Source organism: Salvelinus alpinus, chromosome 4 (assembly GCF_045679555.1).
Source record: "Salvelinus alpinus chromosome 4, SLU_Salpinus.1, whole genome shotgun sequence".
Lineage (NCBI taxonomy): Eukaryota > Metazoa > Chordata > Actinopteri > Salmoniformes > Salmonidae > Salvelinus > Salvelinus alpinus.
Genome location: NC_092089.1, coordinates 62,885,543 through 62,903,999, shown reverse-complemented (window position 1 = coordinate 62,903,999; position 18,457 = coordinate 62,885,543). Strand labels below are relative to the sequence as shown.

The window sequence follows — 18,457 nt, the reverse complement described above, 5'->3', positions numbered from 1 at the left end:
GCGTCTTAATAAATCTCCACAGCTGTGTTTGTCAGACCAGCAGGCATTCCGAAAATCGGTCTCATCACGAAAACATCTGTAGCGTCTGAATGGTTTGGGCTACACAGTAATATGACCCCTATATGGAAAGATGAGAGTCTCACAAACACATTGTGTTCTCCGTTCTCCGATGGTGTTCTCTGTTTTGCTCTACGACCCCCACAAGTGTCACAGGACTCGTCTGAAGGTAATCCGGTACAGGGCCGAAAAATGAATGGAAGTGAATGGGGCATGTCCATGTCAAAGGTATACGGGTCATTCCACTGTAATAAAAAGAGAAAAAAAGAAATCCTGAACTTTCTTATATCTCTCAGATATAGAACAGACACTTCAAAACATACTTCCTTTTGATGTATTTTCATGTATGAATCTTTTATTCAATGTGTTTCTTTGGGCTAATAGCAGTAAGGCTATATATATATACACTGCTCAAAAAAATAAAGGGAACACTAAAATAACACATCCTAGATCTGAATGAATGAAATATTCTTATTAAATAGTTTTTTCTTTACATAGTTGAATGTGTTGACAACAAAATCACACAAAAATGATCAATGGAAATCAAATTTATCAACCCATGGAGGTCTGGATTTGGAGTCACACTCAAAATTAAAGTGGAAAACCACACTACAGGCTGATCCAACTTTGATGTAATGTCCTTAGAACAAGTCAAAATGAGGCTCAGTAGTGTGTGTGGCCTCCACGTGCCTGTATGACCTCCCTACAACGCCTGGGCATGCTCCTGATGAGGTGGCGGATGGTCTCCTGAGGCATCTCCTCCCAGACCTGGACTAAAGCATCCGCCAACTCCTGGACAGTCTGTGGTGCAACGTGGCGTTGGTGGATGGAGCGAGACATGATGTCCCAGATGTGCTCAATTGGATTCAGGTCTGGGGAACGGGCGGGCCAGTCCATAGCATCAATGCCTTCCTCTTGCAGGAACTGCTGACACACTCCAGCCACATGAGGTCTAGCATTGTCTTGCATTAGGAGGAACCCAGGGCCAACCGCGCCAGCATATGGTCTCACAAGGGGTCTGAGGATCTCATCTCGGTACCTAATGGCAGTCAGGCTACCTCTGGCGAGCACATGGAGGGCTGTGCGGCCCCCCAAAGAAATGCCACCCCACACCATGACTGACCCACCACCAAACCGGTCATGCTGGAGGATGTTGCAGGCAACAGAACGTTCTCCACGGCGTCTCCAGACTCTGTCACGTCTGACACGTGCTCAGTGTGAACCTGCTTTCATCTGTGAAGAGCACAGGGCGCCAGTGGCGAATTTGCCAATCTTGGTATTCTCTGGCTAATGCCAAACGTCCTGCACGGTGTTGGGCTGTAAGCACAACCCCCACCTGTGGACGTCGGGCCCTCATACCACCCTCATGGAGTCTGTTTCTGACCATTTGACCAGACACATGCACATTTGTGGCCTGCTGGAGGTCATTTTGCAGGGCACTGGCAGTGCTCATCCTGCTCAAAGGCGGAGGTAGCGGTCCTGCTGCTGGGTTGTTGCCCTCCTACGGCCTCCTCCACGTCTCCTGATGTACTGGCCTGTCTCCTGGTAGCGCCTCCATGCTCTGGACACTACGCTGACAGACACAGCAAACCTTCTTGCCACAGCTCGCATTGATGTGCCATCCTGGATGAGCTGCACTACCTGAGCCACTTGTGTGGGTTGTAGACTCCGTCTCATGCTACCACTAGAGTGAAAGCACCGCCAGCATTCAAAAGTGACCAAAACATCAGCCAGGAAGCATAGGAACTGAGAAGTGGTCTGTGGTCACCACCTGCAGAACCACTCCTTTATTGGGGGTGTCTTGCTAGTTGCCTATAATTTCCACCTGTTGTCTATTCCATTTGCACAACAGCATGTGACATTTATTGTCAATCAGTGTTGCTTCCTAAGTGGACAGTTTGATTTCACAGAAGTGTGATTGACTTGGAGTTACATTGTGTTTAAGTGTTCCCTTTATTTTTTTGAGCAGTGTATATACACAGTATATATATATTTTATACCTACAGGAGTCATACAATTCCAAATCAAATAGCTAAATGATCCTTGCTATGGCCATCTTCAAACAATGCCATATGTTAGCTTAGTAGAAACCCAGCCCCGGCCCCAGCCCCCCGTATTTTCAGCGGGAACCCCATTTTTTCCCGCCACAATTTCTGCGGACCTCATTTTTTCGTGAGAACTTCATCCCACACAAAATCTTATGACACAAAGTTAAAATCGGTACATAAAATATTTTACATCATCAAATAACCTTAAATTCACTACATTTTCATCTCTTATCAAAATGAAAGGAACCAATAAATACATTTACTTCCCCAAGGTTTTTACAAAAAAATATATATTTTTTAAAGCGTTTGTATATTGTACTATACAAAAATCTGTACTCTTAATTTTTTGTTCCTAAAAAATATACTGAACAGAAATATAAATGCAACATGTAAAGTGTTGGTCCCATGTTTCATGAGGTGAAATAAAAGATCCCAGAAATGTTCCATATGCACAAAAATCGTATTTCTCTCAAATCTGTTTAGATCGCTGTTTGTGGGCATTTCTCCTTTGCCAAGATAATCCATCCACTTGACAGGTGTGGCATATCAAGAAGCTGATTAAACAGCATGGTCATTACACAGGTGCACTTTGTCCTGGGGACCACTCTAAAATGTGCAGTTTTGTCACAACACAATGCCACAGATGTCTGAAGTTTTGAGGGCGTGTGCAATTGGCATGCTGACTGCAGGAATGTCCACCAGAGCTGTTGCCAGATAATTGAATGTTAAGTTCTCTACCATAAGCCTCCAACGTCATTTTTAGAGAATTTGGCAGTACCTCCAACCGGTCTCACATCCGCAGTCCATATGTAACCACGCCAGCCCAGGACCTCCTCTTGCAGCTTCTTCATCTGAGGGATCATCTGAGACCAGCCACCCGGACAGCTGATGAAACAGGAGTATTTCTGTCTGTAATAAAGGCCTTTTGTGCGGAAAAACTCATTCTGTTTGGCTGGGCCTGGCTCCCCAGTGGGTGGGCCTATGCCCTCCCAGGCCCACCCATGGCTGCGCCCCTGCCCAGTCATGTGAAATCCATAGATTAGGGCCTAATGAATTTCTTTCAATTGACTGATTTCCTTATATGAACTGTAACTCAGTAAAATCGTTGACATTGTTGCATGTTGCATTTATATTTTTGTTCATTATATATAAAAAAAATATATACATATATATATATTTTTGCGACCGCACTGCAGTGCAACCCCGACTTTGAATACCACTGCTCTAGGGGTTAAGAGTCTCATTAGGTCATTACCTTATGTTTCCATATGAATGTTCCAGTGATGTGCAAGAACTGATTCCAAGAGAACATGTCTTGTCAAACAGAACACGGCAAACAATTCTAGGGAGAGAACGTTTTTGTAATGTTACCCGTAATGTTTCCGGGATGCTTATAATATAATAATATATAATATTCCTTGTATGTTAGCAAAAACCTCTTCATTACTATTTAGCATGTTCTGGCGTTAGTTAGGAGAACATTCCCTTAATGCCAAACAGAACTTGGTTACCGTGTACTCAGAATAACCAATATTAATGTTAGAGACACGTTTCATGGGAACATTGCAAGAACATTCCTGTGTACAGTTCACGATAATATTCCATCACCGTCACACCAAACATACACAGAACATGGTTGCCGTGTTCTCGGAATAGAAGATATTAATGTTCCAGACACATTTCATGGAAACGCTACAAGACCCGAGACCGGGTGAGAGAAGGCTAGATAGTGAATGATGGAAAGAGGGGATAAAGAGAGAGAGAGAGAGAGGGAAGGAGTGAAGGGAGCAGAAATTGAAATAGAGAGGGAGAGAAACAAGGAGGTAAGCAAGATAAGGGGCAAGAAGCTTTTGGAACTAAGTCATTGACCATCTTTCTTCTCCCTTCTCCTTTTTTCCCTTCCAGTTAGTTATTTATTTATGTTCACCTTTATTTAGGCAGGGAGTCCCATTGAGACCAAGGTCTCTTTTCCAAGGGAGCTCTGCATGACAAGACCAGCAGCAAATGACACAATAAAATGCTACAACAGATACTGCAGTCAAGGCAGGAGCACACCCCAAAAAATATATCTGAAAAAACAAGCTCATTCCTCTGTGAAGAGGTCCTCTACCAACAATCTGAATTGCCTGAAAGGTTTCTAGAGGGTTTACGGTGAGGCCATAGTGGCCAGGTAACCCAGGCTGCTTCTCCATGCTACCTCGTTCTTCTTGTCATCCCTTCACAGAACAGCTTAAGGGAAGGAACGTCCTTAGCTTTGGGATAAACCTAGTCTGAGACCCTGGTCTTTGTGGTAGCCTACATGATTGTTCAGAGATGCTTCTGAGTGGGTGAGCTTGTTTGTGTGTGTGTGTGTGTGTGTGTGTGTGTGTGTGTGTGTGTGTGTGTGTGTGTGTGTGTGTGTGTGTGTGTGTGTGTGTGTGTGTGTGTGTGTGTGTGTGTGTGTGTGTGTGTGTGTGTGTGTGTGTGTGTGTGTGTGTGTGTGTGTGTGTGTGTGTGTGTGTGTGTGAACCCTAATTTTAACCCTAAACCTAACCCCTAAGCCTAAAATAGCCTTTTTCCTTGTGGGGACCAGCGAAATGTCCCCACTTCGTTGTTTTACTATCCTTGTGAGGACTTCTGGTCCCAACAAGGATAGTAAAACCAAACACACACACACACTCATTCACACTGCGCCCCAACACGTGGATCAATAGCCAGCTCGGTAATGGAGCCCCTCCTAAATTGCCCATGTGTTTACCAGCTGTGGCTGTGGGGGAATAGTTATGTCAAGACACAGACAGACAGGGCTTTAATACACCCTCCTTCCTTCACTTCACTGACCAGAGGAAGTTTGTCCAGTGGAATCACTAGCTGGATTGACCACTAAGGCTCAGCCCTGTTCTATTCATTATTGGATGGAAGCACTTCCCTTTTCCAGAGCCAGACTGCTGATCTGTCATTATTCAACAACCAGACTTTTGGGATTTCTCCGCCCCAAATGTAATAATTAAAATAGTTCAGAGAAAACGTAAACACTGTACAATCGGAATGCACTGACTGCCAAGTAAGATCTATTAAGTTGTGGGTAACATGGTGTTGATTACCTTGTCAACAATATGAGGTTAGGGGTAACTGAATTTTCAGAGCAACACGGAGACAGTGGGAGAAGTTGTGTGTGTACACACAGAGAGAGAATGAGAAAAAGGGCGGAAGAAAGAGGGAGAGATACTATAGAGGAGAAGGGGGGTGCTGTGCACTGCCTTCCCATACAAGGAGAGGTAAGGGGAGAAAAGAAGGGGAGGGAGAGAGAAAGCTAGAGAGAGGGGGGGGGGGTAGAAGGGGATACAATGAGGGAGGAGGGTGGAAGAAAGGGAGATTTGGAGAGAGATAGAGTGGAGTGAGGAAGGAAGACTGTGATAAGGCACCCTGCCTCCCGCAACCAGACGGACTGTGCCAGTAGAGAGAGAGAGAGAGAGAGAGAGAGAGAGAGAGAGAGAGAGAGGAAGAGAAAAAAAAGGAAAGAGAGCGAGTGACTGGAGCTGAGTATTCCTTGCTGTCGTGCTGTCTTTCTGTCCTGCTGATATATCCTCTGTCATTTACTGAGTCGTCCTTCCCAGGTAAGAAACTCAATCTACAACCCTGAGGGTTCGATTAAGACACTCTGAGTATGTGCATGAGTATTAGTGTGCATGAGTGTGTGGTTCTGTCAGACCCGGGTTCAAAGAAATGTGTATTTGGTATTTCAAATACTTTTTCTTTGACAGTATATTCAAATACTTATTTCAAATACTATTTTCAAGTACCTGGGTTAAATGCCTGGGAGTGTATTTGAGTCAGTGTATTAGAATTTTTCAAAACCTTTCTAAGTGTATTTCCAAATACATGAAAATATTCAACTACTTGTCTTTTCAAAGAATATATATCTAAATATTTACTTTGAATGTATGTGAAAGTAATTGAGATATTTGAAATAGTATTTCAACCCAGGTCTGGGTTTGGTATATGTGTATGTACTGGTCCCTACTGTACATCTCTATTTGTGCATCCCTTAGTGTGTAAGTTTGTTTTTACATGATGTGTGAGTTGGTATGTATTTGTGTGTATGCTCCTGTTACCAAAAAGGCAAAGGTGATAGTGCTGTCTGCCTCTTTCTCTTCTCTCCCTCCTCTCTACTCTTTCTCTTTCTGCTGAGGGTTTAGAATAAAAGAATAAAGCCGGGTATCTGGTGAATGCTTCAGCATATGTCCCTCTCTCAAACCCTGCATTCATCTTCATGTTTCTCTCCTTCTCGTAACTCCCGCCTACACTGGCATCACTGTGGTTTGTCTTCAGCTTGCATTTGGAAGAGAGGAATCATCTGACCTCCTTTCATGGTGTGTGTGTGTGTGTGTGTGTGTGTGTGTGTGTGTGTGTGTGTGTGTGTGTGTGTGTGTGTGTGTGTGTGTGTGTGTGTGTGTGTGTGTGTGTGTGTGTGTGTGTGTGTGTGTGTGTGTGTGTGTGTGTGTGTGTGTGTGTGCGTATGCGTATGCGTATGCGTATGCGTGCGCGTGTGTGAGCCTTGCACTGAATGAGGTTGGTGTAATTACACAGCGTAGGTTCACAGGCAATATGTTTGGCATCACTCCACATCCCCTTGTTTTATTGTGTCTCGTGCACCAGAGAAATCCAGAAAAACTGCTGTGTTTAAGTCTGCTAGTGGGTCGACTGATGAATCCTAACATGTGCATTTAGCTGTATGTCTATGCATGAGGCTGTGTCTGGGCTATGTCTGTGTCGACTGATGAATCCTAACGTGTATTTAGCTGTGTGTCTATGCATGAGGCTGTGTCTGGGCTATGTCTGTGTCAGCTGATGAATCCTAACATGTGTATTTAGCTGTGTGTCTATGCATGAGGCTGTGTCTGGGCTATGTCTGTGTCGACTGATGAATCCTAACGTGTGTATTTAGCTGTGTGTCTATGCATGAGGCTGTGTCTGGGCTATGTCTGTGTCAGCTGATGAATCCTAACATGTGTATTTAGCTGTGTGTCTATGCATGAGGCTGTGTCTGGGCTATGTCTGTGTCAGCTGATGAATCCTAACATGTGTATTTAGCTGTGTGTCTATGCATGAGGCTGTGTCTGGGCTATGTCTGTGTCAGCTGATGAATCCTAACGTGTATTTAGCTGTGTGTCTATGCATGAGGCTGTGTCTGGGCTATGTCTGTGTCAGCTGATGAATCCTAACGTGTGTATTTAGCTGTGTGTCTATGCATGAGGCTGTGTCTGGGCTATGTCTGTGTCGACTGATGAATCCTAACGTGTATTTAGCTGTGTGTCTATGCATGAGGCTGTGTCTGGGCTATGTCTGTGTCAGCTGATGAATCCTAACGTGTGTATTTAGCTGTGTGTCTATGCATGAGGCTGTGTCTGGGCTATGTCTGTGTCAGCTGATGAATCCTAACGTGTGTATTTAGCTGTGTGTCTATGCATGAGGCTGTGTCTGGGCTATGTCTGTGTCAGCTGATGAATCCTAACGTGTATTTAGCTGTGTGTCTATGCATGAGGCTGTGTCTGGGCTATGTCTGTGTCAGCTGATGAATCCTAACGTGTGTATTTAGCTGTGTGTCTATGCATGAGGCTGTGTCTGGGCTATGTCTGTGTCGACTGATGAATCCTAACGTGTATTTAGCTGTGTGTCTATGCATGAGGCTGTGTCTGGGCTATGTCTGTGTCAGCTGATGAATCCTAACGTGTGTATTTAGCTGTGTGTCTATGCATGAGGCTGTGTCTGGGCTATGTCTGTGTCAGCTGATGAATCCTAACGTGTGTATTTAGCTGTGTGTCTATGTATGAGGCTGTGTCCGGGCTATGTCTGTGTCGACTGATGATAATTAACGTGCTGTGTGTTTCCAGCCTGTGCTGTCTCTACGCTGATGAGAATGAACGTGCCTACAATATGCTGTGCCTGTGTTTCTCTCTGTCTATGTGACTGATGGAGATTGACAGTGAGTAGTCAGTGCCATGTTAATCTCGGCGTGTCAGTCAGTGGTGTTGTTCATCCTCTCCGCTGTGTACTGACTGTACCCCACTGCCCTGACGCACTTCCAGCCCTTATATGTCTAACCTTAGTTTAAAAGAGATTCATTATGTTTTTTTTATTTAACCAGGCAAGTTAGTTCAGAATACATTCTTATTTACAATTTTGGCCTACCAGGGAACAGTGGGTTAACTGCCTTGTTCAGGGGCAGAACGACAGATTTCTACCCTGTCAGCTCGGTTACTGGCCCAACGCTCTAACCACTAGGCTACCTGCCGCCCCATACCTTGACATACTGGCTACGTTTACACAGGCAGCCCAATTGTCATGTTTTTTTACACTAATTGGTCTTTTGACCAATCACGTCAGATCTTTCCAAGTCAACTCTTTTTCAGAGCTGATCTGATTGGTCAAAAGACCAATTAGTGAAATAAAAACCAGAATTGGGCAGCCAAAGATTGTCGAGAGATGAGCACCAAACAGCTTTCCATTGACACTGTCTGTCTAGATTCTAGAGGGAAAGGGGCGAGTGATGTTGAGAGGTTGTTGCATGGTATATGATGTTTCTATAGGTTAACATACAGTATCTGTGCCCCTATGCGGCCGGCAGGCACAGACAGGGCCAGTCGAACAGCACACGCACGCACGAACACACGAACACACACATACACACACACACACATATCACACAACACATTGTCCCTGAAGCCTATTTTCAGTTGTGGATACTGTTACCTCTCTAATATAGGCTGCTCCAAAACTCTACTCAAAGTTTTTTCTCATGGCGTACTGTGGTGTAGTGGAGGGTAAACGCAAGTAAACCGAGTTTACTCACTTTTTTTTTGCTTGACAGTTATCCACCTTTTGCGGAGAAATGCATTTAAAGTAAAGGGAGCATTGCTTTTTTTTAACCCCGATCGGCGATCACACCTATTCTTTTTTCTTTACCACTACATCGCTGGTGGCATATCACGAGTAGGCTGCAGCGATAGTTTACTGTCTGCAGCTGTATATGTCAGTGTGCATGTTACCCATTTACTTTCTCCTCTAAACTTATATTTACAACCGCAAAGTTTAACAGGCATGTTAAAAATACCATGAGTATGGAGGCAGAGAGGAGCCAGCTCTGTCATCTGATCATCTCAGCGGCTGCAGCTCTGCTGTACCAATATTGCAGGAAGAAGGGACTGGTCACATTGGCGACACACACACCTACACACACACCCGCACATTCTGAGGGCAGTCTGAGAATGAGCTGCAAAACCACTGTACCCTCTTAGTCCCTTTTTGGTCCAGGACGTTCATTGTTCAGACTATAACAGAGAAAAGGAAGCGCCAATGCAGTCATAGTCTATTCCCTCTTTGTACAGAGCAGAAACCATGTTGTCTGCACACACACACCTTAATGTGGACAGAAGGCATATGCACACACGCACACACACACACACACACACACACACACACACACACACACACACACACACACACACACACACACACACACACACACACACACACACACACACACACACACACACACACACACACACACACACACACACACACACACACACACACACTGAAAATAGCCTTGCCAGGCTGTTGTTCTGTTATTTTAATTCTACCAGCCTCATAAACAGGGCGGTAAATCAGGATAGGGGGCTAGGGGGTGAGGAGGGGTGAGGTAGGGGTGAGGGCAGAGGACTGAGGGGAGTGGGACACAGAACAGGCAGCGTGGCTCTGGCAGTACGGCTGATTTACACTCATCTCCGGGAGCATTGTAAATCCCCCTTAAGCCCTGATGTACAGTGGCAGAGTACAGGGAACTGGGGCTCACGCACGCACACACGCTCACACACACACACGCACGCACACACACACACACACACACACACACACACACACACACACACACACACACACACACACACACACACACACACACACACACACACACACACACACACACACACACACACACACACACACACACACACACACACACACACACACACACACACACACACACACACACACACACCCATGTACACCTGCAGATACACAGATGTCTTTATAGACAATCAACATGTGCATATACGGTATGGATGGTCCACTCTCCCATTAGCACATCCAGTCTGAATCAGCAGTGGTCAGGTCAGGGTCAGGATGTTTTGAGGATGGTCAGTCAGTGAGGTCAGTCAGCACTCAGCAGGCTTTATGTCTATCCTTAGAATGTCGGCCATGTTTATTTTGGACCAGGGTCTTATCCAGACATTACAGTGACATTGATGAATGCTAACAGTTCGATGGCCTCTACCCTCTACCCTGCCCTCTGACTGCCCCTGCCCTGACCGACGTACTGGGATGATACAGTATAAAGAAGAGTACAAGGAAACTAGTTTAACTAACTGTCACACATCCTGACCTGGACACTTAGAGTCAGCGTCTTGATGAAACTCCATCCTACTCTGTTGACAACACTTTTAATTGACATTTCTTCTCTTCCCTCTGTGTCCAGTTTAGATGATGTCATCGAAGCTCCTGTCCTGCGGTTGGCTGCAGCAGCTGGTGGTGGTGCTTCTGAAGCTCACCCTATCCTTTGCCGGACCGACCAATGGGACAGAGTGTACGGCCAGAGGTCCTGCCTCCTACATCCTGGTATTTACGGGTCACTGGAGCCCCCAGACTTTCCCTAAACAGTACCCACTGTTCCGACCTCCTGCACAGTGGTCCAAACTCATAGGTGAGATGAACCACCAGCTCAGTCCAAAATCAGGCCCTAACCACTACCTCTAGACATGATGATGATCAGAACACAGACACAGCGTATACTCCTTATAGTAGTCTCAATGACCTATAATGGCCTCCTCTCTTTGCCTTTTCCCCTCATGACAACTGGTTGGTGAATGGAAAGGACACTCGTCACTTTTCACCCATAAAGCCCTTTCACATCAGGGCTCACAAGGGAAAAAGGGTGAACGAGCGAGGCTATTTTAAACAACAGAGACACAGACATTGATCGATAGAAAGCGCGCGCGCGCGAGAGAGAGAGAGAGAGAGAGAGAGAGAGAGAGAGAGTAGACCACCCACAGTTCTCCATACTCTCTAGAGAAAACCATGTTACAGAGAGAGATGGGGAGAGAGAGATGCTCAAGGAACTCTTGTGGTGAGTTGACAGACCAGGTAAAATACAAAGGCTGCCTTGTACTCAGCAGTCTTAAGAGTGGCATGTCTCTATTTGTGGTCACCTCCCTTCTCCTGCTGGCTTTCTCTCTCATCCTCTCCCCCCTGCGGTCAGGGAGTAGATCAGGGATAGTAGGCCTGACAGGGATACTGGCTCGGCCTCCTTTCTTCACCTGATCATGTGCTGGAGGTTTGAGGGCTCACAGCTGGCCAGTTAACCTGTTCCGGGCCTCCCCTTCCCCCCATGGCCCGGCCCTGCGCTCCCAGTCCATCTCCACACACACAACGGGGAGAGAGAGAGGCTAAACGCTACCAGATGTTACAGGGCGGGTACCCCACAGGTTCTCTCTCTTACTTACTCTCTCTCCTTCACTCTATCTCACTCTCCCTCGCCTCCTCTCAATTTTGTGGCTGCTGGGGTCCTGGAGGCAAATAGGGGCTATGGTGGTTTTTAGAGTGTGGTGTGGTCAGATGTCTTCCCTCACTAAAGGAGGGAGGAAAGAGGCATCAGGCTCTACTTGGCTCTGCCCTGCCTTGCCAGCGTGGATGGATGGCAGAGGTGTGCGTGTGCCAGACCTGATCTCTGCATCACTGTCTGTGGCCGCTGTGGGTTTGTCTGGCTTCCAGAACTTCCAGCCATGCCCTGTCAGCCTGCCAGTGGGCGATGGCCTGTTGCTGCATATAGAGACAGTAACGTTGCACATAGGCCCTGGGGACATGGACACGCCTGTGATGACTTAGACTGTAGGGGGCCAGGAACAATGAGCCCAGGGAAGACAGTTATATAAGTGCGTTATTAGTCACTGAAGAAGAAAAACATGACTCATTTTGGGTCTGGGAGTTGAGGAGGGCGGTCGTTCATTTGCGGGAAGAAATTGAAACGTTACGTGAATCTGAATCTTAATCTGTATTATTGGGTTTCAGGAACTTGACGCTTGTGGGAAACCTGCTAGTATGGAAATTCAATTAAGTGCATAAGTGATGGCGGTTGAGGAGAAACAGGATAGTGTGTGAAGTGTGTTTTTTTTTTGGGTGCGCCGGGAGTGTGCGTGTGTATGCACGTGCCCGTGTGTGTGTGTGTGTGTGCGCATAGATCCTGAGGTTAGCTAAGGCAGAGATGTTATAAAAGAGACTGAGACTGTGTGGTTGTTAGTTTGTCTGACTGACCCTCTGCTAGCCTTATAACCACTGATCCGGGGCCAAGTGTGGCTTATAATGAGAGTGACAGGACAAAGAACAGACATCTGACTCAGAATCAGTTCTTAATCAGGACAAAGCGAGAACAAAGGCAACAATCCCTCGTAAAGAAAACAGCGGGAGGTAAAGGAGGTAAACGGTATGAGGAGTGAAAAAGCAGAGACAAAAAGAGAAAGAAAATGAATTTGTCGTTTTTTAAAATATTTTTTTATATTTAACCTTTATTTAACTAGGCAAGTCATATGTGTGTGTAAAGAGATCATGAATGCAGTGAGATGAACTCATTCTAGATTAGAGTGATGGCATCAAGGCAAGGAGAAAGGAAGAACACATGCATTTTCAGAGCATTGGAAACGTACCTCACTGCCTCCCTGTCTTCTCCCAACAGCTATCACTCACAACGGGCAGCATCGGCTGTTTCAGGAGGGGGCGCTGGCGAGTATAGGGGTGCAGAACTTTGCTGAGGTGGGGGTAACTGTGGAGCTGGTGAAGGGGGCGAAGGATGCCAGGAAGAGACGGGAGGTCGGTGCCATGTACAGAACAGCGGGCATCCCCACTGGCATCGGGCACAGCTCCACAGAACTGCTGCTGCAACCACGGAGCCCACTGGTAGGCATCACACACACCCACGCAGGCATGCAATGGTAGGCATCACACACACACACACACACACACACACACACACACACACACACACACACACACACACACACACACACACACACACACACACACACACACACACACACACACACACACACACACACACACACACACACACACACACACACTTCGTTGCTTTACATAAACCTCTTCACAACCTTTCCACCATCCGTTCTGCTCTCCGCTTACAACCACAAATCCTTACCAACAAACACACTCCTTAACTCAATCCATTGTCAACTCATGACCCGGTCCCACCACAGGCAAACCCCTTGACTCACTCCACCCTCCCTGGCCAAACACATAATCACTCTTTTACAGTGCTCCAATCAGGCTAAGTTTAGCATCCAGCCCTATGGCCACAAACGCCCACATCCGTCCTGCCTGGTCTGGACTATGTCTGCTGTCTTCCCTGCTGAACTCAGTGCCCGGGCGGGGGCTTCATGGGGCTGGGGCTGATGCTGGAGCTGGGAGTGAGGCTGTAACAATAGGCAAGGGCTGGGGCTTTGGCTGTGGATTGGGGTTGGGCTGGGGTTGGGGCAGGAGCTGGATATGGGAGTGAGGCTGGAACGATAGGCTGGGGCTGGAGCTTGTGGCTTAGGCTGGGGCTGGGTTTGGGGCTGAGGCTGGGCAGGAGGCTAGCCAGGCTAGGTGGGTTCTAGGCTGCCTGGGGCCTGTGTCTGTTTGTTTATCTTTGCCCTCGCACTTAGTTGATGACTGAAGTGGAGAGAGGGGGAGAAAGGGTTAGAGAGAGAGAGGGACGGAGGGTAGCTCCTGGGGGTTTGGAAATAGAAGGGCCACAGAGTGGAGCTGGTGATCTACATTTTGTTTATTAGTAATTCCACTGCCTGCCTGCACCTGGAGTGGGTTGTGCAAACAACCCCCATGAAAAGCATCTCTCTCCACTGCTGCCTGCCCCATACTGAAGGCTGGCGTTTGTCTGGCATTCTCTGATCTAAATGTGAGGTATGTGGTGTGTGTGTTTGTGCTGGCCTGGCCAATCTGTTTTTAGATCAGTGGGTAGCAAGGCGGAGAATGGGGGCATGGAGGTGTGTGTGTCTTTGTGTGGAACGTGACAATGATGGCTCAAATTGTCCTTCTCTGGAAATGCACAAAGAGATACACATGTAGGCTTATGCTTATTACGCATGCACGCACACACACACACACACATTCTCTTTTCCACAAAGCAAACACATTTGCAATGCTCCAAACATCCCCACATGATTCTCATCTCCATATTCATAAAACCCCATTCTATTTCTGTCAAGCACATAATTGGAACCAGACAGAAATCAAACAATTCACCAACTACCAGAACCAATCGAGTCTACTCTGCACTAGGAAACCACCGCATTTCGACAGATTAGTGTGACCAGTTATGCATATTTCTTTAAGCTTCTGGTACTGCCAGGTTTGGGCGGGTTGCGGTTGGGGATTTTTCATTCTCTGGGCCTGGGACTCCTCCGTGGGCCCTGGGGAGAGCATGCCTAAATGGAGTGTGAGTGTGATTATGGGACTATAAGTGGGTATCAGTGTGTGTCAGCGAGTGTCTCTGGCCTTCAAGTAAAAACCGCTGCCCCGGTGGACAGATCAAGCCAGAACGTGTTAAGATAGATACGCCGCCTTCCCACTCGCTGCACAGGCCAATGAAATGGATATAGCAGGAGGGATTTCTGGAAAAACCACCGTTTGAGAGAAGGTTTAGAAAGATGAGAGGAAGGATGGAGGGAGGGAGTGAGGGAGGGAGGGAAGGAAGGAGAGATGTGAGCGAAGGAAGGGCTGGGGCTTTGACTGGGGCTTTGGCTGTGGATTGGGGTTTGGCCTGGGGTTGGGGCAGGGGTCAGTGAAGGATAATTCTCGAAGCGGATGGAATAGTAGAGATGCCCCTGGGCTAGTCGGTAGTCTCTCTAGTCTCTCTGTTTAATCCTCATCCCTCACTGTGTGTCACAGGATAGAAACACACCACTGATGTCATCCTCATTTGCTTGATGCTGCTGCTTCCCAGAGGCCAAACTCTCCACGCCACTCCACCCTAATGCACCTAGTGCACGTTGATGTCTGCCCCATCCCACCCCATACAAGCCTGTCCACTCTACCCCATCGTGTCCTGTCCACAAATAGTAGGCGTCCTGTCCCGAGGGAGGCTGTGCTCCCTTCCTGGTCTTTAATGTGCTGTTTTCTGGGCGCCTGCCACCCCGGAGCCGGTTCCCAGGACGCTTCCTGCATGAGGTCACTGCCTTTCAGGAAACATCCATCACAGAGGAGAGAGGGGAGTAGAGGAGCATAGAGTTTAACCCCACACAGGAAACAGCGGGTGTGCTGGAATGGGTGGACGCACACGTCAGGCTATTACACAACCAGGATGTGTAAAGCCAATGACCGATTTTGTCCACGCATGTGTTAGCTTCAGCTACAATCCTGTCTTATTACCACAGCCAATATTACACACACATGATCTGAATACTGTACTGTAACTAAACTCTCTCATTTCCTCTCTCCACCTCATTTCATTCCTCCCCTTTCCTCTCCTCCCCCACTCTATGGACATAGCTCTCTCTGATGGTGAAGGTGATCCCTAGCCCTGATTGGTTTGTGGGGGTGGACAGTCTTAACCTCTGTGAGGGCGGCCAGTGGAAACAGGAAATGACCCTTGACCTCCAACCCTTGGACTCTGGGACGGACAGCGGCTTCACTTTCTCTTCACCCAACTATCCCACCGTCCCTCAGGAAAACATCACACGGGTGAGACAGACGACTTCTCCCCTCGTTTCACTTTCACCTAAGGGGGAAAGAGGGCCACGGAGGTTGCCCCTTGCTCTATAATGACTAGGCTTTAAATAAGCCTATTCTAGCCTATATAGGGGAAACTGGACACCTCTTAAAGCCCCCTATGGTGTAGGCATGCTACTAACATTCCCCTAACATGGAAGACTTGAAAGTGTAATTGAACTTTTTCCACTAACATAAAGTCACAGTTAAAGCACACTGCTTTGAAATGTTAAGAAGTACCGGTAATAATCTGTGATTAGTGTATGTTTTATTGTGTGTGTTTTAGTGTGTCTTAGGGTTTGTTGTTGACCGTTTTCTATATGTTGTTGTCCCCCTCCAGATAACTTCCCAGATGCCCAACCACCCAGCCAACTCCTTCTTCTACCCCCGTCTCACAGAGCTCCCGCCCATAGCCTCCATACGGCTGACCAGACAGAGCCGTTCATCTGCCCGTCAAACTCCCATGTCCAATCACATTCTGCCTCACCCTATCCACCCTCAACGCTTCTCAGGTAGGTTTACATGCACACATCCCCCGTCTCTTTCCCTCACTTTCTCTTTCTTTCTCCCTCTCTCTCTGTCATTATCTCGATTCACTGCATTTCTGTGTTATTCATTCACCACATTTCTTCCCCTCTCCCTCCCTATCTCAGAGACACCATTAGACTGTGAGGTGTCTATGTGGTCGTCCTGGGGTCTGTGTTTGGGGCCCTGCTCCAGGGGAGGGGTCCGCCATCGTACCCGCTACATCCTCCTGCGGCCGGCTAACGCCGGAACCCCCTGTCCCGAGCTGGAAGAACAGACCGAGTGCACACCACACAACTGTCTGAAGCGCCAGTGACCCCCGACAGAATAGGGTGAAGTTGCCCCAAGACACTGATTTAAAGTCAGTTTTAGGTTTAGGCCAGTAAGGTTAGGATTCGGGACGGTAAGCTGATCATAGGTCTGTGCTTAGGGGGAACTTCTAATTGGAGCCACACCCCTGGCGGTCTCCATGGTAACACTGGGACTCAAACATACACAGACCACAATAATGTAAGCAATGGACTCTTTCACTGCAGAACGCACAATCTCTAGACCCAGTTAAGCCTTAAGTGGCGGTGACTTTTTGGTGTGGTCTTTATGGAGTACTCTGGCAATCTAAAGACCAACTAGTCCTGACTTGTATTGAGAAACACTGTTGTTGACTGATTGACAAGTACCCACATGACAAAAGAGCACAATGACATTATCAGTGGACATGAGAGACAGACAACTATGTAGAGTATCTTCACTGGCACACACACACACATGCCCTTGTACACAAATAATACACTCTTACTTTGTGTAAACTGGGGCATTGATTTACATGGGAATCCTATACGATGCTCAGCTCAGTGCACAGCCATCATTCAACATAACCACACAGACAGATTTATAAATACCCCTTTCACAAGACACAACTGATGATGGCTCACTATAGCCCGGTACCCCATGTCAGAAAAACCTAGCCAATATGGAGCGAGGCGGTTTCATAAACGAAAAAAGGGATACAGGTTTAAAAAAACAAGAGCAGTTATATCTGTTTTCTCTCTTTTAATATGTAGGACATATTTTGTATATACTGTATGTTCTGTTGTATCCGTCGTATCTTGTGTAACTCATGAAATAAATATGGAGGTGATTTCTGTAAATAGAACCTTCTGTATTATTTGGCTTCTGCCAAAGGAGCCGAACAGTCTTAACATGCTAGTTATGTAAAAGCCTTGTCCAAATGTGAAACTGCTGTCACACTGAAGAACGCCCTTGAATTACGTCTATTAGGAGTTCCAGTAATCCACAATGACATGAACTTATTTGTGTCTTGTATGCCAGAGTGTAATTTTAACAATAATGAAACCTCTTCATTGGTCTGGCCAAGGCCTTTGGCTACTAAATAAAGACATGGAGTCACTCATAAATATCATTAAACAACATGGACATTGATACCATGAAGGCTATGTCATATCAACAGAAATACAAGAGGGCAAATCACTACACTCTTAATGTTTAATGAAATAAAATGCATTTGTAGCACTATTCAAGTAAGTAGGCCTAAGCCTTGTCCAAGCCAGAATGATGTACAAATACACCCACTGGACAGGATGCTAGTCTGTAGCGCTATTCAAAGCTCAATAATCGACCCTAATAGAGCTGGCTGTAAACGTTTGAAAAAGTTTGAAAAACCTTGTACATAATAAACACTCTTCATAGTCCAATAATTAATTCTCAACCATCTATTCCTGAATTATGCAATAATATCTTGCTTTTATTATTTCCATCCTGCTATGCTGTTGTGTGGTGTTTGGACATACAGTGCGTTTTGAAATGCTGTGGCACCCCCTTGTGGTTAACATAGGGACACGTGAATTTGCGAGTAGACGACAATCTCAATCTTTTTTCAATCAATGTAGTCAAGATCAATCAATGTAATGCAAGAGCCAAAGTGTGCAAAGTAATCACTGTCAAACAGGACATGGAAATAAAATATAAAAGGCGAAGGAAGAAAATGTATGCTTTAC

At 46.5% G+C, this 18,457-nt stretch overlaps 1 protein-coding gene across 2 annotated transcripts; it reads left to right on the top strand.

Moving 5' to 3' along the window:
• Positions 1-5,467: 5,467 nt before the first annotated feature.
• On the top strand, positions 5,468-17,595 carry LOC139574093 (spondin-2-like). 2 transcript variants are annotated; one of them, XM_071398268.1, is made up of 6 exons: positions 5,468-5,701; positions 10,626-10,845; positions 12,871-13,091; positions 15,699-15,890; positions 16,258-16,429; positions 16,571-17,595. In XM_071398268.1, the coding sequence occupies exons 2-6, from the start codon at positions 10,626-10,628 to the stop codon at positions 16,756-16,758; spliced, it is 993 nt and encodes a 330-aa protein (XP_071254369.1). In that variant the 5' UTR covers positions 5,468-5,701; the 3' UTR covers positions 16,759-17,595. The 2 variants fall into 2 exon arrangements, with proteins under 2 accessions (XP_071254369.1, XP_071254368.1); XM_071398267.1 differs by having other exon boundaries at positions 10,621-10,845.
• Positions 17,596-18,457: the final 862 nt, after the last annotated feature.